Source organism: Erythrolamprus reginae, chromosome 2 (assembly GCF_031021105.1).
Source record: "Erythrolamprus reginae isolate rEryReg1 chromosome 2, rEryReg1.hap1, whole genome shotgun sequence".
In the NCBI taxonomy this organism is placed as follows: domain Eukaryota; kingdom Metazoa; phylum Chordata; class Lepidosauria; order Squamata; family Dipsadidae; genus Erythrolamprus; species Erythrolamprus reginae.
This window is the reverse complement of record NC_091951.1, coordinates 118123375-118148313: the sequence shown is the minus strand read 5'-3', so window position 1 is coordinate 118148313 and position 24939 is coordinate 118123375. Positions and strand designations below refer to the sequence as shown.

The 24939-nt window shown below is 37.3% G+C and overlaps 1 protein-coding gene across 1 annotated transcript in view; it reads right to left on the bottom strand.

Moving 5' to 3' along the window:
- SLC22A4 (solute carrier family 22 member 4) overlaps positions 1–24939 on the bottom strand; it is a 93024-nt gene that overhangs the window by 3901 nt on the left and 64184 nt on the right. The window contains exons 4-9 of the mRNA XM_070739299.1: positions 19114–19285; positions 11901–12027; positions 8784–8881; positions 7237–7451; positions 3001–3183; positions 1929–2064 (exon numbers count right to left, since the gene is read on the bottom strand). Coding sequence (XP_070595400.1) covers positions 1929–2064; positions 3001–3183; positions 7237–7451; positions 8784–8881; positions 11901–12027; positions 19114–19285 — 931 coding nt within the window. The remainder of the gene's footprint in view (positions 1–1928; positions 2065–3000; positions 3184–7236; positions 7452–8783; positions 8882–11900; positions 12028–19113; positions 19286–24939) is intronic.

Below are 24939 nucleotides of genomic sequence, written 5' to 3'. Positions count from 1 at the left end.
GACTAATGCTGTCTTATCAAAATGTCCTTTGGTATAGATGTGAACTTATTAAGGAAGGAGTGGCTGTAATTAATTAGATCAGTCCCAAAGACAGATAGTAGGAAATTATTTCCACTAAAATGAATGAATAATATACTTTGGCCTTGCAAGAATGGGTGCTAAAATGGAAGTTTCATTCTGTAAACTCTGCATTCCCTTCTCCATGAAAAGTCCAGGCAAGGGATGGCCATGAAAAACTGTTTTGACCCTGCTAAAAGCCTCAAGCCTCTATTTCAAGCCTAGCCCCAGTGCTGCTGTCAATGAATGTTGTTTTGCAGGGCAGCCAAAGGTCATAAACGGGGAGGGAGGGAATGGGGAAGTTGTAGCATGATCATAGGGTCAGCCAAGGCTCTGAGCACGTAACCATGGGAGTAGTACAACAGCCATAATCAGGCACAGGTCGACACTATCACAATTTCAAATGGTCGCTGAATGAATGTTTGTTAAGCAAAATCTATCTGTATGATAACTTTTTCTTTGTTATCAATGATATCTTCAGGAATGTTCCCAAACTTAAAAATTCAAAATTTTCAATGTTCAATGCTCTTTATATACTGTTTCTTCAGAGCAAACCTTTTACTTCCATATAATATCATGGGGGTGGGAGGGAAACATTATCTACACATTTTTGAACTTTTTCAATATATACATATCATAACATCTAAATATCTTCTCCAAGATACTTTTCTATTTCTATCAAGTACTGGCTTGTGATGTATTTTTTCGAGTGTTGGTTCCCTTGCTGTTACCAGCTGAATCTATTCTATGGCATCTGTTGTCAATAGTTTGATCTGCCTTATATTTAATCATAGATCAATTTTTTCATTATGCATCTTTATTTTCATTATTAGAAGTTACATTAATTTGATTTTCATTTATCAGAGTCCTGTCATCAGCACAGGTTCACATATATTCCTCCAGTTTTAAAATCACATTAACCTTCTACCAGCCGGCTCTCAATATATATTCCACGTAAGTTTGAATAAATAAGAAGTATATTTACTCCTGTTTCACCATGTTTCATACAGCCTGGTTTCCTTTCTTATGTGTACATTTCTCATGAGGACAATGAGTTTGTTTATTTTAGTAGATTCATTTGGCTGCCTATGCAACAACTTCAGTGATTCTAAACGTTCTAGGATTCCCAGTTTCTTAAGGACATTCCATAGCCTGATGTAGTTATATAATCAAAAGGCTTTTTATAATCAATGAAACACGTATTGACTTCTTTTTGGTATTCTTTGGCATTCTCAATTATCCAATTGCCTGAGTAATAATAATGTTTCTAAAAGCAGCTTAAACATCTGCCAACTCTCTTTCTAAATTGGGCTATAATGGCACAATCCTTAACACTGTTTTGGTAATTTGTGAAATCAAGGATATTTTTTGCAATAGTTTTGTAATAGTATACTCTTATTAAACTTGCTTTTCTTGTTATTGGTAGAATGACCTCTTTCCACCCATTAGACCAATGTGTCAATTTCCAGATTGGGTGACATTGTTTGATTAGAATATTTCCTGATTCTTCTTCTGTTGTTTACAATATTTAAATAGATATTCCATCAGTTCCTATAATCTTCTGATTTCATAATGGTCAGAATGCTGATCTAGTTATCTTTTAGCAGAAGCACTTTTTATAAATAGAAAATTATTTTTAAAGTATCTTGATCATTAAACATAACATTCAAAACTGTAATCTTTTATTTTTGCTTGATGCTTCTGAATCAGTTACTATCTGTCCACTGGCATTCTTTAGCATACCAATTTGAAGTTGGAAACTCTAAATCTTTTGAATGAATTACCAATAGTTTTTTCCATATCTGTTTCTATACACAATGCTTTTATATGAAATTACAGTAAGGGATTCAATTTCAGTAAAATCAAGTTACCCTTTAATTTGTTGCATCTCATCAAATGTCTCTGGCAATGGTTTCCCATAACTTTCTGGTAAGAAGAGGGTGAGGACAGCTATCAATAACGTTAGGCTACCCATGAGGATGTAAGGCAGAAATTTACCATAGGCACCTGGTAAAACATAAAAAGTTGGCATATTATATAATGTTACAATATTAATTAAATACTTACTTTATCTATTCAATTCCTGTTCTTTCCTCCTGGATTTTATCTGGATGTATTCCTTTTAATCTTAACAGCAGCAACCTTTCATGATATTTACTTTAAAATTATATTATTTTGCACTATTCAATGTGCAGTGTTTTGCTATTTTTGTCATGTGATTTTATTGTGTAGGTTTCTTGGTATTTTATTAAGAATTTGGGTTTTTGTTGTTGTGCCTTTACTTTAAATCAGTGTTAATTCTTTGGCAATATTTTAGAAATTGTTTGCTACTGCCTGCTTCCTAAAGGTGAGAGAGTTACTAGCCTAAGGTCATCAGGCTGGCTTTGGGCCTAAAGAAGGACTGGAACTCCTCCTTTCTGAGCCTAATACCTTTAACTACTATCCTCAAATACTTTTCTACTACTGGTAATAACTACTGGTCATGAATTCTAATCCACCACTGGAAAAGAACTAGGAATCAAGTGCTGAGCCACGGTGGCACAGCGGTTAGAGTGCAGTACTGCAAACTATCTTTGACTGCTGACTGACTACAATTTGGCAGTTCAAATCTCACCAGGCTCAAGGTTGACTCAGCCTTCCATCCCTCCAAGGTGGATTGAAAATGAAGACCCAGATTGTTGGGAGCAATAGGGTGACTCTGTAAACTGCTTAGAGGGGACTGTAAAGCAGTATGAAGGAGTATATAAGTCTAAGTGATATTGCTATTGCTTCTAGAAGCAGCATGGAATATCTGTTTTTGAAAGACAATGTGAGTTAAAACTACAAAATAAACACAGGATTAATGAGACTACAGAAAATCTTACTGAGTATTTGTTCATCATCTCAAAGGAAAAACTAAGGAACATTTTATTTTGAGCACATTTAAAATAATAAATTTCTTACCCAGGAAAACAAAGTATGGTGCAATAATGCTGCCCACCCGGGATGACATGGAAGTGGAACCGACTGCCATGTTTCTTACTATCGTTGGGTAGAGTTCTGCAGTGTAGACATAAAGCATGGAGAAGGCTGATGTGACCCCAAATTTCCCCAGCATCACTAAGATGAGAGACAGAATGTGGAGATCTGTGGAAAGAAGTTAAGGAAAAACAAATCTTCAGTGCTTCTTTTATTAGCACCTTTGCACAAGTCCTACTTTTACGTCAATTCATCATCGTCATCACCATTTTAGCCATTGTCAATATATTGCAGGATGAAGGCCTCTTCTGTGGATGGCTTTTTAAAAAAAATCAAGTGGAATCTATTATATGACTACCTTTGTTTACCTAAAGCTGAGAAACATCCTTAGGAATGCTTTTAACATAGAAACATAGAAAACTGACGGCAGAAAAAGACCTCATGGTCCATCTAGTCTGCCCTTATACTATTTCCTGCAGTTTATCTTACAATGGATATATGTTTATCCCAGGCATGTTTAAATTCAGTTACTGTTGATTTACCAACCACGACTGCTGGAAGTTTGTTCCAAGGATCTACTACTCTTTCAGTGAAATAATATTTTCTCACGTTGCTTTTGATCTTTCCCCCAACTAACTTCAGATTGTGTCCCCTTGTTCTTGTGTTCACTTTCCTATTAAAAACACTTCCCTCCTGAACCTTATTTAACCCTTTAACATATTTAAATGTTTCGATCATGTCCCCCCTTTTCCTTCTGTCCTCCAGACTATACAGATTGAGTTCATTAAGTCTTTCCTGATATGTTTTATGCTTAAGACCTTCCACCATTCTTGTAGCCCGTCTTTGGACCCGTTCAATTTTGTCAATATCTTTTTGTAGGTGAGGTCTCCTTTAAGGCCCAATACATATAATTCCATGTATTCTCAGAAACGGATACAAAATCTAATAGACATCTCCAGAACAGAAGTGGCTATGCATGCAAAGATGACTGTGTAAGAGTGAAAGATCACTTGATCAATCACAAATAACCATCTTATGTCTTCCTGGCTGCATATGACAAAAAAGGTACTAGAGCAGTGGTTCCCAACCTTTTTTTGTCCATGCCCACCTAAGCATTTTTAAAATCCTGATTGCCCCCCTCCCCATAATTCTTACTATTCAAAAAGTGAACTCCTACTCATGTGGAGGAAGTCTAAAAGGCCATTTACTTGGTTTCAATTGCCCCTATTAAAAATCAAATTGCCCTCCCACCCATGGGGCATAGGCCCCACATTGGGAACTAGGGTACTAGAGCAAGCTATCAGAGGCTATTACTACTAGAACTGGATTGTACTGGCCTTTAGTGGGCAGCTGCAGAGTTGCAAAGTTTAAGAACCTTTGCATTCAGAGATTCAAATGTAATTACCATATTTTTCGGAGTATAAGACACACCTAGATTTTAGAGGAGGAAAACAAGTAAAAAAGTATTCTGAACCAAATGGTGTACAGTGATCCCTCTATTATCGCGAGGGTTCCATTCCCAGACCCCTTGCGATAATCGATTTTTTGCAATGTAGGGTTCTGGAAGTAAAAACACCATCTGCGCATGCGAGCCATTTTTTCCATGGCCGCGCATGCGCAGATGGTGGAGTTTGCGTGGGCGGCGGGGGAAGACCCAGGGAAGGTTCCTTCGTCCGCCTAGCAGCTGATCTGCTCGGCAGCGTAGCACCAGCGAGGAGCCGAAGATCCGGGTTTCCCCGCTGCCCACGGAAAGGGGAAACCCGGATCTTCGGCTCCTCGCTGGTCCCCAATTCCGCCGACATCAGGCTCTCCACACGCCCTTTCACCGTAACACGAGAGCCTTCCGAAAACTCTTTCCGAGCGCCTCAGAGCAGCACCCCCACCCCTCTTTGATTCCCTCAACCCGCCCGGCCCCTCGCTCCCCTTTTCCACACTCCAACCAAGAGAGGAGTCCGCGCTGCTCCGGCTGCCGTGTCTCCTTCTCCCTCCTCCTCCTCTTCTTCCCCGCTCTTCCATCCTCCGCCGCCGAGGTCGCCAGGAAGGGAGAAGAAGAGTCAATGAACGGCGCCAGCCGCCGCCTCGCCCAACGCAAAGCGCGAGAGCCCAGACCCGGAGGCAACCCGCTCGCTGTCTGCGGCGCTTCGAGTTTCTCCTCCCGGAGGCGCGCTCAGCACTCGCTGCAGCCGAAGATCCGGGTTTCCCCTTTCTGTGGGCAGCGGATGAAGGAACCTTCCCTGGGTCTTCCCCCGCTGCAGCGAGCGCCGAGCGCGCCTCCGGGAGGAGAAACTCGAAGCGCCGCAGACAGCGAGCGGGTTGCCTCCGGGTCTGGGCTCTCGCGCTTTGCGTTGGCCGAGGCGGCGGCTGGCGCCGTTCATTGACTCTTCTTCTCCCTTCCTGGCGACCTCGGCGGCGGAGGATGGAAGAGCGGGGAAGAAGAGGAGGAGGAGGGAGAAGGAGACACGGCAGCCGGAGCAGCGCGGACTCCTCTCTCGGTTGGAGTGTGGAAAAGGGGAGCGAGGGGCCGGGCGGGTTGAGGGAATCAAAGAGGGGTGGGGGTGCTGCTCTGAGGCGCTCAGAAAGAGTTTTCGGAAGGCTCTCGTGTTACGGCGAAAGGGCGTGTGGAGAGCCTGATGTTGGCGGAATTGGGGACCAGCGAGGAGCCGAAGATCCGGGTGGGGAAACCCGGATCTTCGGCTCCTCGCTGGTGCTGCGCTGCCGAGCAGATCAGCTGCTAGGCGGCCGCTCGAGAGCAAGAGGGGGAAGAGATAGAGAAAGAAGGAAAGAAAGAGATGAGAGAGGGAGGAAGAGAGTGTGAGAGAGGAAGAAGCAAGATAGAGAAAGAGAGAGAGAAAGATGAGAAAGGAAGGAAGAGAAATGAGAAAATGATTGAAGCAGAGAATGACAGGAAAGAAAGAGAAAGAGACAGAGAAGTGACTCTTGGTGATGACGTATGACGTCATCGGGTGGAAAAATCGCGATATAGCGTTTCGTGAAGAACGAGATCGCGAAACTCGAGGGATCACTGTAGTATTAAATATTGTTTAATAAAATACCAGTGTAGCAGAATACTTTTTACAACCATGTATACTTTTTAAAACCATGTACACTTTATACAAAATTCAAAGTTGACTGCTTTAAGACTAGTTGACTTCAACTCCCAGAATTGCTCCTCCAGTCATTCTAACTCAGAAATGAGAGTTGAAGTCCACAAGCCTTAAACTTGCCAGGTTTGAAGATTCTTGCACCCTTAACTCAGGGATCTTCAAATTTGGAAGTTGGTCTTTAAACCTGTCAGGCAGTTTGCTTCAGGCAGCAGAGATGGTGCCGGCTCCTCAGATGCAGGTTTCAGCCAGTGGCGGTGGTGACTTTCCCGTGCTGCTGCCAAACCACATGAGAAGCCGCTGGTGGACTATGGGAAAGCCACTGGACCATGTGAGAAGCCACAACGACGGCGGCGGCACAACCACCAGACTATGGGAAAGCTGCTACCACCACTGCTGACTGCTGTGAGAAGCCGTTGCCGCTGGCTGCCACCAGACCACGGCGGCAGCGGCTTTCCCGTAGTCCGGCGGCAGCTTATGTGGTCCAGTGTTGGTGGTCAGCAGTGGCTTTCCCATAGTCCAGTGGCGATGGCGGTCAGCGGCAGCAGCCTTCTCATAGTCTTGCGGTGGCAGCTTCTTGTGCAGTTTGGCAGCGGCATCTAGCGGCAGCAACTCCTTACAGGCTTTGAGCAGGAATGGTTTCAGCTGTTTCTCTGCAGCTTTCTCATGTTTTGGTGGCTGCAATGGCAGCCAGCCACTGCCAAACCGTGTGAGAAGCCGCTGCTTCAGTATTACAGGAAAGCCGCCGCCACCGGAATACGTGAAAGCTGCTACCGCTGCTGCAAATGAGTTTCAGCTTCTGACTTCAACGCTTCTGAAATCTTGCCTCACCTCTTGATTATAGCTGTGTTTATCTTCTGTCTGGGACTCTTGCCAACTGATAAGATTTTGCTAGAATTGAATTCTTTTTCTGAAAAGACTTTTCAAAGACTCTTAAAAGTCTGAAACTGTTGTATATATTAAATCCTTTTATTTGTTATTTCTAGTGTGCATCTGATTACTGGGGCTCGGTGTCAGGGCTAAGACAGAACACATTTGTTCCATCTCCTCATAAAGTATTGTCAATTACTACAGTACAAATGACACGAAATGAATGAATGAACACGCAGACACATCTTACCTGAAGGTACTAACTGTATGAACAAAATAACTCCTCCTCCCAAGAAGAGGGTGCCAGCTATTGTATAACGTCGAGGTAAGACCCGCAGGAGGAGCCAAGCAATCACATAGGCTGGGACCTCAATGACTGCTGATAGAAAACAATTGAAGTAGGCATCTCCATGCAGATTGGGGGTGCTGAGTGATAAGCCAAAATAAGCAATAGACGTAAACATCCTGAGATAAGAGAGAAATTAGCAAATTAGCCATAATCAGCCCAATAGCAGAACAGACTTATTTCATATTTTATTATTTCAGATGGCATTTTTTAAAAATTGGAATGGAACAAAATGTGCTTTGGGAAATTACACATACAACCTCTGGATATTTGTAGTATGTTCTGATGCTGCTTTTCTGTTTTTCAATAATTATGTAAACAAATATCTTAATCAAATGGGGCTAAATTCATAATATCCCTAGAAGAAATACAACCCAGTCCTTCTAATGACAGCAGGGAAAAGCTGACTGTTGGCCTGAAGTATCTTTAGGACTGTTTTATGGTATGTACCTATTAGAGGCAAGTTATCCAATGAAACCATCTAATTTTAAATGCTGATTGCTCGTATGGGAAGACAAGAAGCTCCTCGGGGACTCTCAAATTGTCCAATTCAGTATATGAGACGCTAAAGATTTAATTGAACTGAGAGTTAAAAAATTTTTCTGTTCAGAAAATGTATATGATGGTGGAAAGTGTTACACAATAAATTAATCCTATGCAATAGCTTGTATCTGAATCTCCTGATAACCTATAGAATAGTGACAAGGTTCATTATTATCTGGTGCCAAAGATGCTTGCATTAATAGTAGCTTTTAAAAACTAATGTTCAATGGCTATTTAAATAAGCAGGTTTCAATTCTTGCATTTTACCTTTGCTGATAAAAAGTTCTGTATTTTCAATAATATAAAATTATTAAAAGGAAAACTGCAAAGAATTGACTGGGCTAAGACATCTCTGGTGCTTAAACGTAAATTAGTTCCTTTTTTTCTTGAGTTTTTATTGTTTGGTTAAATTATTATTTTTTTCCTATCATATCTGCAGGGCTGGAAATAATAATAGTGTGATATTGTTTAGTCTATTATTATATCTAATCCTGTTGTTTAGCTTTGTCTGGTGAAAACATTAAGGTAAAGAGGTAGGCAAAAATGTTCTGACGCAGTAGTTACTGAAATGCTTCTAACTGCATAAACTCCATTGCTCACAATTCCAATATCCTTCCATACTTACATGCATCAGCAAATAATCTAATAAAAGGTGCTCTAGGTGTAGAAATTTATAAAAACATTCACGCTTTTCTGATCTACAGCACATTTTAATGGCAATTCGTATGTTAAAGGCAGCTGAATATGCCAAGCAGGGAAGCGACATAAATCGATCAATTAAAAATATAAAATAAAATCTCATTTGACAAATAAGGATTGGAACGTCCCAAACAGCCTAATTTGTGCTGAACAAAAAAACCCAGATCATGGGGCCTCTGCATTTAATGAGCCTGCTGCTGGAACCTTACCATAAAAGAAGAGACATAAAAGTCATAATTGCAATGTTTCGTGATCTGAACAAGTCCAAAAACACACCCTGATGTTGCTTGGCTTTCAAATCTTCTACCTTAAGGAGGAAAAGAAAGGAAAAAGGGAACATTCCAAAACCAAGCAAGTAAACAAACATAAGTGTCCTGGGAAGCATACAAGGCAAAGAAAAGGAAAATCAAGAAGATGGATTGATTGATTGATTGCTTTCATTTTGACATTTACGTTTTTTCATTCTCATTCCCCCACAGATTTTAACCTGTTTTGGAGACCAGATGAAAAATGAATTATTTTTCAAAATTCTTTATCGTATGAAAAAGTCTATGTTTGAGAATTACCTTAAATTAGGAACAATCAACTAACAAGGATTGTTGGGAAAAGAGACCAAATGAATTATGTTTATTGATGAACACATGGCACGTATCCACGCAGCAAGAGATCCATAATAAAAATCAGCTGGATATGAAGTAAAATACTGAACATGTTGATGTGGTTTCCAGTTTTATGGATAGTTTCCTTAGGACGATACAGCTAATATAGCCCTAGATTTACGGCCATTCATAATGATGGTCCTGAAAAATATTTGGTTCTTGCACTTGCGACTGATCCTTGCTCTTATGACAGTTGCATCTCCATGGTCATGTGATCCAAATGTGACTGTTTGGCAACCACCATGTATTTAGGGGTATTAAGCCATCTTCCCAGTTGGCTTCCAGCAAACAAAGTCATTGGGGAAAGCTGAATTCATGTGACTCACTTAATAACAGCCAAAAAAGCCAAAAAATTGGGCACAACTCATTTAATGATCACTTCATTTAGCAATTGAAGTTCCATTCCCAAATATTGTCATAAGACCAGGACTACTATAGCTTTATCCATCAGAGGTATGTTTGTAAACTGCCCAGAGAAAACTTTGGAGCCGCCCCGAGTCCTCGGAGAGGGGCGGCATACAAATTTAATTAATAATAATAATAATAATAATAATAATAATCCGTAAAATAAGCGCATAACAAACTAAAAGTAAAATAGCTGACATATTAGCTTCTTTTCTTCATTAATGACTGCAGCTGCAAGTCATTAGCTCCTTAGAGAAGGCAGCCAATGTCTATGAAACCAGAGCAATCAACAAGTGGAGATGACTAGATACTCAATGTAATGCGGTACAGTTATTTGATTTCATTTTTAGAGCAGAATTAACATTCTCCTTGAGATTTTCCATTCCGGAATTTGGTTATGGAGTGCCAGTGATAAGTGTGTCCCTAAGTTATAATATTTTTTAAAAAGCACAAACTCTTTGTTTTTTGCATGTCTCTGGTAAAATTAGAGGACCTCCGAGTACAAAGTCAAGAGTTTTCTTTAACTATAAAAACTGAGTTTGTGGCCTTTTATAGGGGTTCATTTCTGTTTCCAACTATAATCTTGACTTTAACAGTGATGATTGGATTGGGTTCGAAGAAGAGGCTTATCAAAGTTAAATGGAGTTAAACCTTCTTGCAAACTGAACTACAGAGACATACAACAGCCAACCAATGCACTGCCTATCTTTACTTTCTCATAGCACCACTTTCTGCTTTATCGCCACCTACAACCAAGAATAAATATTGGGGAGAGAAAACAACAACTTTATATATTAGCTGGTAAATAATTATATTGGAAGTGGTTGCTCAACCTTTGTTCCATTTGACTCCAAAAATCATTACCATGCCCAAGTTTCTTTTTAATAAACTGCGACATATCATGTGGCCAGAGCCCTTTTAAAAAATCTAAATGATACAAGGGAATAAATTAGTAGTGTGTATGTTTGTGCGTATGTACATATTGTACATATATATAAATACACTGCCATGCTACTAGTTTATTCCCTTGTATCATTTATTCTCAAGGCTAAGATGAAAATGAACTATGGTATATTAGATGGACTACACATTTTCCATGGTTAAACATTTGGGAAGTAGGGAAAATGCAATTTTTCCAATGTCCATTTCACAATTATGTTGGTGGCCTGATCAAGTTCAGATATGTGCGATTCATTATTGGCTTACAGCTCAAAAGGGGAGGGATGTGACACCCTCCCCCCGGCAAACGAGAAGACTGTAGAAACCTTTAATAAAAATGGTCAGCATGCTTGTCCAAGCCGGAAATACAATCTATAACAATTTATGGCTGAATGATAAACCCTGCCGATGTGATTTGGGTGAGAATAAAATTGTAGCTGACAAGGAGAATAACAAAAGTGGAACAAACTCCAAGCTGCCTCTGAAATATATTAAAATGCCTGCTGTGGGGAATAAAAGCAGAACATAGGCAGAAAACATGACACCACATTGTATTTAGAACCAAGGTTTGTTGATGATTTGGCTGTGTTACTGAGCTAGATAGATTTATATACTTTATTATTTTCAAGCAGACATTGATGCTACATTGTCTGCTCTTATTCTCTTCAAGGACACATTGGTGGTTTATTGCACATATAACTGGGTTTATAGTGAAGTTCCCCAGGAAAAATTGTTAGTGCTTCTAAAGATTTTGTCACACATGAATCACTAACGGTTCTTACTGCTAATAAGTAATAATTAATTCAGATATAAGTACTGATGCATACAAACTATCACTTGCTCTACTTTAGAGTTTGTTTGTTTTTAATGTGACTAATGGTACAATTTTTTTTTTTAAACGTGACTAGTGATACAGGCTATCTATTTGCCTGTCTTCTGTCTATCTGATTAGTTTTCTATCCCACTTTTATTACTTTATAACAAACTCAAAGCTGTGATCTTACATAATATGTCCTTGTCCTATTTTCCAATCTTGTGAGGTGGGCTGCGCTGTGAGACGGTAACTGGTCCAAAATCACCCAGCTCAATCACTATTATAATAGTGGGCTACAGCAAGTACAGCAAAAATATGAATATACATTTTTTTTATTCTTTGTTTTTAAGTAATTATTGACTGGTGACTGCCTGGACAAATGGTTTGTCCTTGCCTGCTTTCTAAGGTGGAGAGAGAGTAACTAGGCTGGGTTTTACACCTAAGGTGGGACTAAAACTTTTGGTTTCTAGCCAGGTACCTTAAACATTTCACCAACTCCTAATACTTACATCCGCTGGATTTAAAATTACTGCTGGAGCTGGAATCTTGTTTATTTTTGCCGCCTTCCGAATAATAGCTTCAGCTTCTTTGAATCTTCCTTGAGAGATCAGCCACCGAGGAGACTCAGGAATAAACCTGTAACAAGTCCAAATTCCCTCATTAGTTTGGGGTTTTTTATTTCATAATTTGATGCCATCATGGTGATTGAAAGGGTTTTCACTTAATTGTGATATGAGAAGCCAAAGGTCTGGTCCATTTGCATATAGGAAGCATGGAAAGGAATGTGTCAGGGAGAGCAAATAACTAACTTTGTTGCTGTTCTTTAATGATTGGGGAGCTAAGTTCGGAAAAACATAGAAAATATGTAGATCCTACATTTTTGTCATTTCAAGGCAAGTCTTTTTGTTTAACAAGACTTCACTTTCAACATAAATAAACATTTGAGTAAATAATCACTAATTCTAATAAAATAATTTATATTAACGTGTATATTAACTGAAGTGGGCAGGTGGACTATGAATTTGTTTATAATAAATATATTTGCTTGAAAGTGACTACAATACCAATAGTGTATCTTTCATATGATGGTAGTTTACACTGTAAATCAACTGGGACTGATATAAATGCTATACAGGAGCTAAAACATGTTAATATAATGTTCTTCCTTACATCCTAATTTCTATCCTTGATTAATAATTCTACAGGATTTAGATACATTGTATATCTATCTAATTGTTTTCTATAATTTGGAGAAAATTGAAATATGTGTATAAAAACCTGTAATACTAATTCTCTGCGGTGAGTATTCAAAACTTCAGGGAAGATTTGGTATACTAAAATAACAGGTGACATCACACTCATTTGAATAAATTCTGTTATGTAAATCCATGCTAAAAATATAATTTACTTTATGCAAATTGATACATTAGGAACTGTGTGTTGATGTCACCTGCAGAATTCTATTAGCAAAGTCTTATCTTTAGGGTAAATCAATCTGTGTGTCTTCTTTGTTTCTTCGTAAGAGTATTTTCTTGAAAAGGAAATTATTAAAATGTCCAGAAAAATAGATCATAGTCTCTAAAGATTTCAGTGCCTACTATATTATTAATAATATTACTTTGTTGAAAAATTAAGAAATATTAACAAAATTTTATAGGGACTTCTGATTTTATTTAAAAATTAGCAAGGAAAAATATTTTCAATTTATGCGCTTGACAAATGCATAATCAGTACCTTCGTAAAGGAGTAATGTACTCACTTTTATGAGTTAAATTTGGAGAATTGACAATCATTACCTCAATTAGAGATACAAGTAGTCCTTGAGTTATGATCACATTTGTTTGCTTCATATTATGACTTTTTTGCCAGAGTTGTTAAGTCAATCACTGCATTTGTTAAGTTAGTAACACAGTTGTTAAGTGATCACAAATGCTGATCAATGTTCTTGGGATATTGCAACTGTCATAAATATGGACCAATTCCCAAAGCATCTGAATTTTAATCATGCGACCATGGGGATGCTACATTGGTTGTAAATGTGGAAAAATAGTCATAAGTCACATTTTTCAGTGCCGGTGTATCTTTGAATGGTCACTAAACAGTTGTAAGTTGCGGACTACCTGTATAAACTTGAGGGACTTTCAAAAGAAAATAATTTCCAAAAGGAACAGAGGAGGAGGATGTGGAGGACTAGGAACAGGAGTGAGCTCGAAGAAATTTGCAGCTTCTGAATAAAGTAGATCTTCAGAGAGAAAGCAAAATGAAGCAAAAGGAACAGCAATTTCAAGAGATCCCTATTTTTGTAGAATTACGCAAATTACGATTCTTTGATTTGTTTAGTGGGTTCCTAAATATCTTTGTTTCATTTATATTTCAGACTGGCCATAAATGTAATGTTTTGCCTCTAAAATCCATTTGTTAGCAATTAGAAGAACAGAAATAGTATTTGTTGTTAAACAGTGCCATCATGTGTTCTGGCTTGCATCTAATTTTACAATTCTCTTCTTAATAATTTGGAAGGCATGTCTGAATTGTACATAATTTTAAAATCTAAAGTTGTCACATGTTTAACTTTCCTTTGAAGAAAAAAAATAAAAGAATGAGTCTGATCCATCTCTGGTAAAACTGGTCCTTTTGGGGACTAGGTTGATGAAACCTCAAGTCACTATACTACACATCTAGGGCTTACACCTTACAGTATATATTTTTTCCCAAGTCCGTTTAGTTGTCAATAGGTCAGTACAGATTGTGGGAGGCCTCGGTCTCATAAATAGTATTAAGGAGATAACACCAAATGAGGTGTTCCCAGGAAACTAAGTGACAACAGCAGGAATTACCAAAGCACTGCTCAAAAGACAAGAGGACAAAGCTAGGATTTGCTAGTAAAACATATTTGAGACCTCCCGACTTCCATCTCACCAGCTCAGCTTTGCCACCACAACATAACATAAACACAGTGTTGCAAAATACCAGATCTTTAAATATTAAATTAATGTAATCAATGTTAAGTGAGATATCAACAAATTATAATGCTATAAATGCATCTATCATCTGAAGCTTTCTAAAAGAAGAAATATCCATCCCTGTTGCACATGGAAAATCTAATTGTCCATTAACACACTTGTGACTTGATTTAAAGGCACAGATTTTGGTTGCTATTTTTTAAATCGCTGTATTTCCTGCAAGGATTTAAGCCCGGGAGCATATCTTTTTAAAATTATTTAATTTATATGCCAATGTTTATGTCTAAATGCCCTTCCCCGCAATTTAATAAAACGGGTTGCTACCAGTTTGAGAGATCCACCTGGATGTCATAAAAATGCTCTGTGCATGTTCAGGAGCATTGCACCCACACACTTCTGTTCCCAAACTAGTAACAAAGGTAAGTGAAACCCATTATTGAAGTACACTACTCCTAAGCCAATCCATTGAATTAAACAGTACAGAACATAGCACCTTATGTATGAGGATCTAGATGTGTTCCATAAGTTGTGTGCACAGAAATGCAATTTAAGAGTACTGAATTTTTTGCTTCAGGAATGGTAAGAAAATTTGGATTGTACTGTTTTTAAAATACATATATTACAATTCATTTATTTAATCTCCCAAATTTATATAACTATCTATCTTATTTAATACTATTAATTTTCAAAAATGCTAGAATTGAAGAAATTTAAAAGCTTTATTTTATGAACCTTTATTTTTCAATAATTTTTCAATATGTTCAATAACAGTAGTCAGAAACAGAATCTTGTGGTATGGCCCTGTTCTCCTAACCTACGTTTAAAATGTGTGAATATTTATTTGAATTTTCAAGGAATGCAATATTTGATTCATTAATTGATCAAAACAGAAGTGACCACAAACATAAAACTCCTATTTCATCTAAAAGTTTTAATATTCATGAACCACAGGTTGTAGCAATACATTTATTGGTAAGTCCTTTGTATGCGGCTTCCTACTCACAGGAAGGAACGATATATATATTTACAAGGGTTTCACTAAAATATAATCTCTACTAAAATATCTATAATATTTTGGCATCTCAGTTGGAAACAAAGGATATTTATTGGTTAGGATCTTTACAGAGTAAGTAACTTGTGGAATTAAAGTATATTAAGGGTTAACAGACAATTACTGGACAATCCAAAAAATTGCTACACAGAAGCAAACAATAGGGGCAGCAAGGATACAGGCAGGGGAATTCTGTATTGTTTTGCTAATCAATCTCAATTGTTGTACAGAATTTTTTGGATATTACAGCTGGTAGCTATAGCTAAGTGAAATATATCCCCATCTTCTAAGTCTCTCCTTCCTCCCACCATTAAAAGTCAGAGTTTTAAATATTTGCTTTTGGTCCATATTGCAACCATGTAAACAAACTTTAGAAGTAAGCTAAATTCTTAAGAGGAAAATTCAATTAAAAGACAGAAGTACAACGACCAAGAACAGTGGGGAGGGGGAAGGCATAGGGGAAGAGAAAGAATTTGGATGTGAAGAGAGGTGTTGAGTGCACGACTGAATAGATCCAAGAACTGAATAGGAGGGGAGAGGCTAAGCAAGACAAAAATAAACCATTTTAAAAGGTGGAGGAAAGATAATGCTCAATTCATATGAATATCTCTATTTCCGTTATTTAAAGCATATTGATGTGGCAACAATCACTTTTTGAAATAATAATAAAAAAGTAACTCCTGTCATTATTAGCAAGTAAATATTCTAAAATAGAACTTTCTTATTTTGATCCAGAGAAATATTTCCCATCTGTCTCAGATTTTTTTTTTTTAACATTTTAGCTAGGATTATCTTTTTAGCACTCTGCATGCAAAACTGATATCACTAATCACAAAAATGTGGGTTTTGGGTCATAGAGCTAACTGTGAAGATAGTTAAGCAATAAAGAAGCTAATAAAGTATAGGAAGATATTTTTTAAAAAAGAGAAATCATCTCTACAGAACAATAGCTATATGAAACAATGCGTGTAGGAATTAACTAAGTTTTTGATTGAAGTACTTTGCAACATTATTTCTGCAGAACATAGCCTAAAACACAAAGACATTTAAACATTTTAAATCTCCAAATACACTTCTAATATATTTTAGAGCAAATCCACGATAAACATTTAAATGAAATGACTGACACATTGGAAAGCAAGATTTGAGATCTAAAACATATAGATATTTGTTTTAATATCAAATAAACTGTGGGAGGCTGTATATTCATAAATTAGAAACCACAGTATTTCCTTTGAGTTAAAATTATATAACACTTATGCAGAAACAAGGATTATATTCTTAAATTCCTTAAGAATGTTGTAAAATGTGTAACTTTCCAATGTTTATAATCTCTAAAAGTATTAGTGAAGATATATAAGTACAGTGTTCCCTCGATTTTCGCGGGTTCGAACTTCGCGAATAGCCTATACCACGGTTTTTCAAAAAATATTAATTAAAAAATACTTCGCGGTTTTTTTCCTATACCATGGTTTTTTCCATCCGATAACGTCATACGTCATCACCAAACTAATAATTTTTGCAAATAAATAACAAAAAAAATAATTATTGTTAATAAATAATTATGTTTATAAATATCAGGATCATTATTCAATGGTGAATACCAGTAATAATGGTGACTAAATGGTTGTTAAGGGAAAGGGAAATGGTAATTTAGGAGTTTAAAGTGTTAAGCGATGGCTTGTGATACTGTCCATAGCCAAAAATGGTGTATTTACTTCCGCATCTCTACTTCGCGGAAATTCGACTTTCGCGGGCGGTCTCAGAACGCATCCCCTGCGGAAATCGAGGGAACACTGTATTAGTGAAACATACCTTTGCGAGCAATCTTTTAACTTGAAAACATATTCTTTAAAATGACATATTAAATATTGACACAATATCACAATCTTTTACTGAATTATTTCAGGCCAATAAATCAAAACGTGTTGAGACTTGAATGTTGACGGAGATATGTGAGCAGTGCCAGATCTTTAAGATACAAGTGCTGTACAAACTCTGAAGTCTAGAATTACCTTTTAAGTCTAATGAATTTTATTATAAGGCATAAAATTTTGCAATGGAGCTCAGTTTATTAAATGCTTAGGCTTTATATAATAAAATTGGTTAGTTTTAATAGATCCTATCATATACTTTCCAAGTTTTAGTTATCACAAGGTAATATAGTTCTTTTCCAGAATGTTTTACAAGTAAGAAAAAAATGTATATGATTTCATAGCTTCAATATTTCTTGGTACTAGCAATTGGAAGTCGGTTCTCTTGATGAAGTAATTTGTTTTAATAGTTCCGTGAAGTTAATTTACTAGAATTTTTATTCTTAAAAGATATAAACATGCCTGTGAACATGCAGTGCATACATCCTAACTAGAAAAAATACTGAGAGATTCAGCCGTACAGTAGTATTGCTTTCTGAAGCTGCTCTTAAAAAATGTTTGGGCTGTTTTTGATTATTAAAAAAACTGTTGGTGCCTCAACAGAAAAGAAGGTACAGTGGTACCTCTACTTAAGAACTTAATTCGTTCTGTGACCAGGTTCTTAAGTAGAAATGTTTGTAAGTAGAAACAATTTTTCCCATAGTAATCAATATAAAAGCAAATAATGCGTGCAAACCCATTAGGAAAGAAATAAAAGCTTGGAATTTGGGTGGGAGGAGGAGGAAGAAGAGGAAGAGGACAGTCGCTGCCAAAGGAAGAAGGTGAGTTGAGTGGAATCAAAAAAATCTAAAACTTTAAGGCTTAAAAAAAAAAGAGGGACTCTGAAGCGGCGAGGAGGAGCATGTGCCTCCCCTACACACGGCACGAGGCTGCCTCCCATACACTGCGCCAGAGAGAGAAACCCAGGTGGGCAAGAGGGGGGAACCTCCCGCTCCTTTGACTGAAAGGTGGCTGCTGCTGCTACTACCTGCTTCCTCTTCCTTCTCATGCTGAAGGGCTCCCCTCTCCTCTTGCTCGTTCGCTTTGTAGCCGGCGCCTTTCCTTCTCTGTGGTGACTCCTTGGTTTGGCTGAAGCCGAGTTGATCCGGCTGGGTGTATGGGAGGCAGAGCGAGGGAGTCACCAGAGCGAAGTGGTTTATTCCCTCTCCAAGAAGCCAGAGAAAGGAAAACGCTGTTTGCTCTGGGCTGCCAAAGCCTCCTTAAACGCCACCGAAAGGGTCCTCTGGCAGTCCACAAAAGCCCGAGATGGCTGGGATTAAAGGGGGAATGGCAGGAAATTGGCTGGGCCTTCGTGCCGCTCTCAAATTTCCTGGGAAATTTTTCCAGGCTCGGGTTCTTAAGTAGAAAGTGGTTCTTAAGAAGAGGCAAAAAAGTCTTGAACACCCGGTTCTTACCTAGAAAAGTTCTTAAGTAGAGGCGTTCTTAAGTAGGGGTACCACTGTAATTATGAAGGGAGATATTTGAACAGGAGAACTAATCTGAAAATGACTTGCAATTTTTTAAAAACAAAACTATTGTTTTTAAAGTTGGAGGTCAGAATAACATAATCCAGAATTCACACAGTCAAATCAAACTGAAAACAAAGATAATTTAAAGGAACATTTGAAAACTATCCACTGTTCTCTGCAATCAAATGCCAAAGGTGGGAAAATATATCTACATCAACTCAAGGCTGTAAAATGCCTGCTGGTTATATAACAGTGTAGGGTGAAGGTTATCAGCTACAGAGAGAATGTTTCTGAAGCTGAACAACTTTCAGAACAGTTAAACTCACCACCACAGTGGAATGCAGAACACCCCAGGGACAGTAAGAGCCAGTAGCAGCATCCGCCATTCTCTGATGAAGTAAGCAAATAGTGGCAGCAACATGTAGCCAATTGCAAAAAATATGCAAACTCCTAACGTAGAGAATATAATACGAACTGATTTGCCAAGAATTTCTGTGCCTGTTTAAAACAAGGAGTGTGGTTAGCATTTAACTCTATTTTAAAATTTACCCAAAATGTTATTTTGCAGCTTGAAAAATAAACACACTTTTAAATGGAGCCATGTCCTACAGTTTTCAAGAGAGGCATGGCACTAATTTAGCCTAAAGTTGAACAAAATTAGCAGGAAATTCTGAGTCATAATGTGTACTGATGCATAATTGAATTGAATTTAAATTACACATCAATACACACACTGTGCATCAGAATTGATATATTTAGTCGATTAATATATTTCAGTTATGTTTTGGAGAGAAATAAAAGAGGTTATTGAAACATAGCCATGTCAAAACTGAAAATAAGTTTTAATATGCATAAGAGAATTAGAACTGCTTTAGCTTGAGCAGGTCAGTGGTTCAGTTAGTCCATGGTTACACTTTCAATAACCACCAGTTTTAATTCTACATTGGCGTAAGGGACTGTATCTCCTGGAGATTGTTAAGATTACAACTTTTCTAATTACTGGCTACTGACCATACTGATTGGGGCTGTCAGAAATAGAAGTTTCACAACTGGAGTTCTTATCTTTTTAGGCAATCACTACACAGTCTGATATTACTGCTAAATGTAATGGTTAAGATGCTAGACTAGAAACCAGGAGACCAAGTTTCCTAGTCTTCTCTATATAAGCCAGCTGAATGACTTGGGCTTGGTCACTTTCTCTCAGCCCAAACATTTTGTTGTTGTAGGAAAGAAAGTAAAGAACTGAGCATTATGTGCCTCGCCTTAAGTAGTACTAAAATTAAAGTGGGGTATATATATCTAATAAACAAACTAACAAAAAGTATCCAATTTAAGCATTAGCTTGCATAAATGAAGGGTCAAACTACCCTGATTGTTAACTGCTTAGTTAACAATCAGGGGTGGATTAACCATTAAGCAAAATAAGCACAGGCTTAAGATATCAATTGATGAGAGGCACCACAGAGTTTTATCCCTCACACAAGCTAACATGCCCATAATTCATTCACCGCTACATTTTGACTTTGATTTCCAGCATTTAAGCCAGTTAAGCAAGGGGCACCATTATTGACCTAGGGCATTACACGCCATACTCCAGCCCTGCTAAGAATTACTGACGGATCAACCTCATTATTAAATTTATGCTAAAAAACCTACAACCAATCAGCCAAAACCTTTTTTTGAAAAAATTAAGAATGTGTTTAGTCTATGAATTAGGGATCTCTATTTTCATTCATTCTTAATTGTTTAATTTTTAAAGCAAAGATCCTGTTTTTTAAAAAATTACTACTTTTATTTCTATGTACTTTAATGTATGTTTAAGTTGATTCTTTAAACTGTTTAGTTAGCCATCCTATGACTAATTAGAAGACAGCTTTATCTATACACCAAGCTGTACAAAATAATAATTTCAGCAACAAGGGATTGTTTTCTGATCTTAAATAATTCACTCATATCTTTTCACTCTATCTATCTACCTACTCTATCCATAGGAAAAGAAATTAACTTCTTCCAAAGGGTAATAAAAATGTTCATATCAGATCATTTCCCATAAATATTATGCCAATGACTATTCTAAGGCATACTAACACCAGAGTTCTTTGAAGGAGAATGCTCATTTGGGCCAGTTGTTTAGGGAATATTACATAAGTATTAAACTAATTAATAATTTGCAGTATCTACAAACGTAATCCTATGGTTGGACTGGAAAGCCATGAACAACCGTGCAGAATACGTGAGATATTACATTCACTGTACATTATTTTAAAAGTATTTTAGAATTTCATTTAATATTCATGAAGTATTTCCAGGAATATAGATATTGCTTGCCATATTTTACTGTATGTTTAACCCATCAGAAAATGATGTGGTCCTGGCCTGAAAAAAAAATCAAAGTAATCATAACTTCACATAATTTATTGCAACTTACTTAAGCCAAATAAACAATAGTATGCTTGGTGTCATGATTATCTTTCCTTCTTCAATGAAACTGAAAGGAAACCTTACCGTTGTTTTCTTTTCTAAATTGTACCATGACACTTTGCTCACATATATGGAAAAACATTCCTATAAAGCAGGGCAGCAGGAAAAACATCAGAATTGTCCTCTATTCAACTATGATAAAGGGATATTGAATGTCTTAAGAATGTTCTCTTTCATTCTCATTATGAAACTTTATTTGGCGTCAAAGTGTACAAACGTCATAATTTCGGGAAATGATTTATTGGAAAAACACACTTTTCAGATATGGTACAGTGTTAAAGAAATTGGTATAATAAAGTTTATGAGCTAGTTCAGTCATAAATCTATGTTTGATTCAAATAAAAGAAACTAAAGATAATTATGTTTTCACTGATTTGTGACTCCTGTGTGTACAATTCAGCAGGCATACGAAAGGTGTTGTGGCAAGTATTATATGGTTAAATATTATAAGGAATGGTAGGTAAAAGTATTATTAGGATGGGCTGTTTGGTTGGGATTTTATTCTATGTATGTATTTTCTCCCATTTGGGGAAAGGATATCACACATCTGTTTGATTCTTGGATTCCGATGCTTAGTATTTAAGGACTACTTAAATATATTAAAAATCCATGCAAGGAATTTGTTATTAAGAGAAGTGTATTGTTTCACAGTTTGATAATTAGAGAATTAAAAATAGTTTAAATATATTTTATGTAACTTCACTGAGAACCCTTTAAAAATGCCTCCAAATAGCTACAACTAAGTAAACATTTTACTTAAACAAATATAAATGTTAATAATATTAATAATATGTATAATGAATTTGCTAAAATTCATTTTAATATTTTTCTACATGTTGCGAACGTATTCTACAAACGTTCACATTTCCTTTTCTTTGCAATCTGTTCCTGTGGAAAAAATAGGGTCATACAGTTCGAGGAGATAAAAGTAGTGTTGGCTCACCTGAACGGTCTTCTCTGTGCGCTGCGGGGAAAGTCCAAGCATAGGTTATCTTCATAGGTTGTCATGGGGACTGAGTTAACTGATTGAATTAAACACACTCTCTCTCCACTGGCTGTGGTGATTCAGTTTTTCGATAAGGGTATATACATCCATATAAGGAGAACAAAGGGAGCCAAAATCCAGCAACCCTGGACCCTGAAGCCAGGGTGAGTTTGGACTTTCCTCGCAGTGCACAGAGAAGATATACCCAAGCTTAAGTCTCCTGGCCAGGACTAGGCTGGTCCAGGGGAGCAGAAGTGGAGCAGGCCCTCTGAAGTACCCTCCTGACGAAGGCTGCCTCAGCCAAGGCAAGCATGTCCAATTTGTAATATTTGACAAACGAAAATGGAGCAGTCCGTGTGGCTGCTCGACAGATGTCCTCAATAGGTGCCTGTGTGGCCCAGGCCGTGGAAGTGGCCGTGCTATGGGTGAAATGTGCAGAAATCCTGCCGGGAACTGACTTGGATTGGCTCATGTAGGCTCAGCCGATGCAGGCCTTCAGCCAGTGATTGACCATTTGGGGCATGACCTTGTGACCCATGGAGGTTGGTTGAAATACCACAAACAATTCCTCGGTTTTCTGAGCTAAAATATTACATCCCTCTTACACTGACTGAGTTAGAAAAACTGGATCATCACAGCCAGTGGAGGAGAGAGAGCGAGAGAGCGTTTTTAATTCAATCTATTAATTCAGTCCCCACGACAGCCGATGAAGTTAACCCATGCTTGGACTCTCCTCAGCAGCACAGGAGAATTTGGCTATTGCACTTGGAAAAGAACAATAATCAATTTGCCCTTTCTATGTTATAAATCCAAAATGTATCACATAAGCATGTTCTATGCCTTTATTCATCCCAAAGGGATTAATACATTTAAGTTTCTAAAATGCAAGATATTTTTTTTTAAAAAAAATTACAAGTTTACATGTATTACTAGCACAACCATTACCAAGTTCATAAGACCAATATTGTTTAGAATTAAAAACTTTTCTCAAACACTTCCAAATAACCCAGTCTGAGGGTAACAACTTTACTGAGGATAAACAACCACAATCTGGTAACCACCTGCAGATTACTTCATAGAAGACTTATTTTGTGTAGTAAGTCATTGAGTTCACTATCCTCTTTTTGTCCTCCTTTCACCTTCCTCCCTGGCTCCCCATCATTACAGTTACATAATTCTGTAGAACTTCATGAACAGGGTTGACACATTTTGGTAAATATTTATAGCTTAAAAATCCATAACAAGAAGAACGGAAAAGTTGATTAAAAAAACATTATGTCATTCACTTTTTCCAGGTGAAAACTAGCTTTTAAGGCAAACAGTATTTTTAAAATATTCCATTATTAATATATAAATTATTAGTATTTAAATATAAATTCTTCAACATATTTATATTTTAATAAGTAGCAGTTTAATTAGTTCATAACCAAATTGGTAGTTTTTTTTAAAAAACTGCTTTTGCTGAGATTCAAAGTTTATCTCTCATCTCTATTAATGTCAAAGGAAGCTAACTGCTTTATTTTCATGATTAGGTTTAAATTTAGAGGATTAAGTATATCTGATAAGAAAACATAATTTCAATACTCTTCTCAGCTGTAATTTTTGTCCTATTCCACAAAGTGGTGGTGATTTCCTTTTCTATATAAAAGAGCAACAAAATACATATCGTTGCTCTTTATGCTTTAATTGTAAACACTGTCATTTTAAATAGGGGTAGAGTAATATTCTTTATTCCTAATAAATAACCTTTCTGAAGCTTCAGCATTCAACATGACAAATCTGATAATTCTTGGTAGTCATCTGGGGCTGAGAGCATTAAAAAAAGCAAGGCTATATAATAAAGAAATAGTTGTAGTAAAACTACTGACCCAATTCAACTCCCAGAAGGCATGTTTTAGATCCAGCTAAAACAGCAAGAAATTAACTCCCTATTGTACATCAATCTTTTAGATAACTCTGAACTCACAAGCCACCCTGAAGCCTCCAGGAAGGAAACAATCTGAAACGGGTGACCTGCATAGAACTTAGATCTGCCTACATAAAAAGTATGATGGGGATAGATTTTACCTCTCCATGGCCCATTACCAGGACCTATCCAGAACCTGGCTGTGCAAGTGGTTGGCCAGTGCATGTGCATACACAGCTCAACTTGTGTGGGTAGTGGTCTAGTGTGTAACTTGGATAAGCTGATTCCACTCTCCCTCTTGCTAGGCTGCCAAGGTTTTCTAAGTAGTGCCGTCGATGATTTAAACATTAATCTCTTGGCAGTCTTCAATATCATACTAGCAAAGAATGAATTTCTTAACTATGAATGCTGGAAGATGGGAGTTACTGTATCTGTCAACCATTCCCAGTTCATGTTATTCAAGACGGGGAGGGGTGGAAGAGAAGGGGGCTACCTGAAAAAAGGCCTGACAAAACGGCTAAGGAAGTTCAGAAGAATCCTGCTGTTTATGTTCAAAATGCCCCTTTTTCATACTTATTATATGTCCCTCAGTCTATTCACCCGTTTCTCAAATATTCCCTCTGCTTTCCTTGCTAAGCACGTTCCGGCTTCTGATGAATTAGCAAAGATTTCAAAATAGCTAAAAGTAGCAATCTGAAATAATTTTTTTGAAATGTCTATGTTTGTCCCGACAAGTCTACAACTTGGCTCTGGAAACTGTGTATGCTCCAACACTGGAAG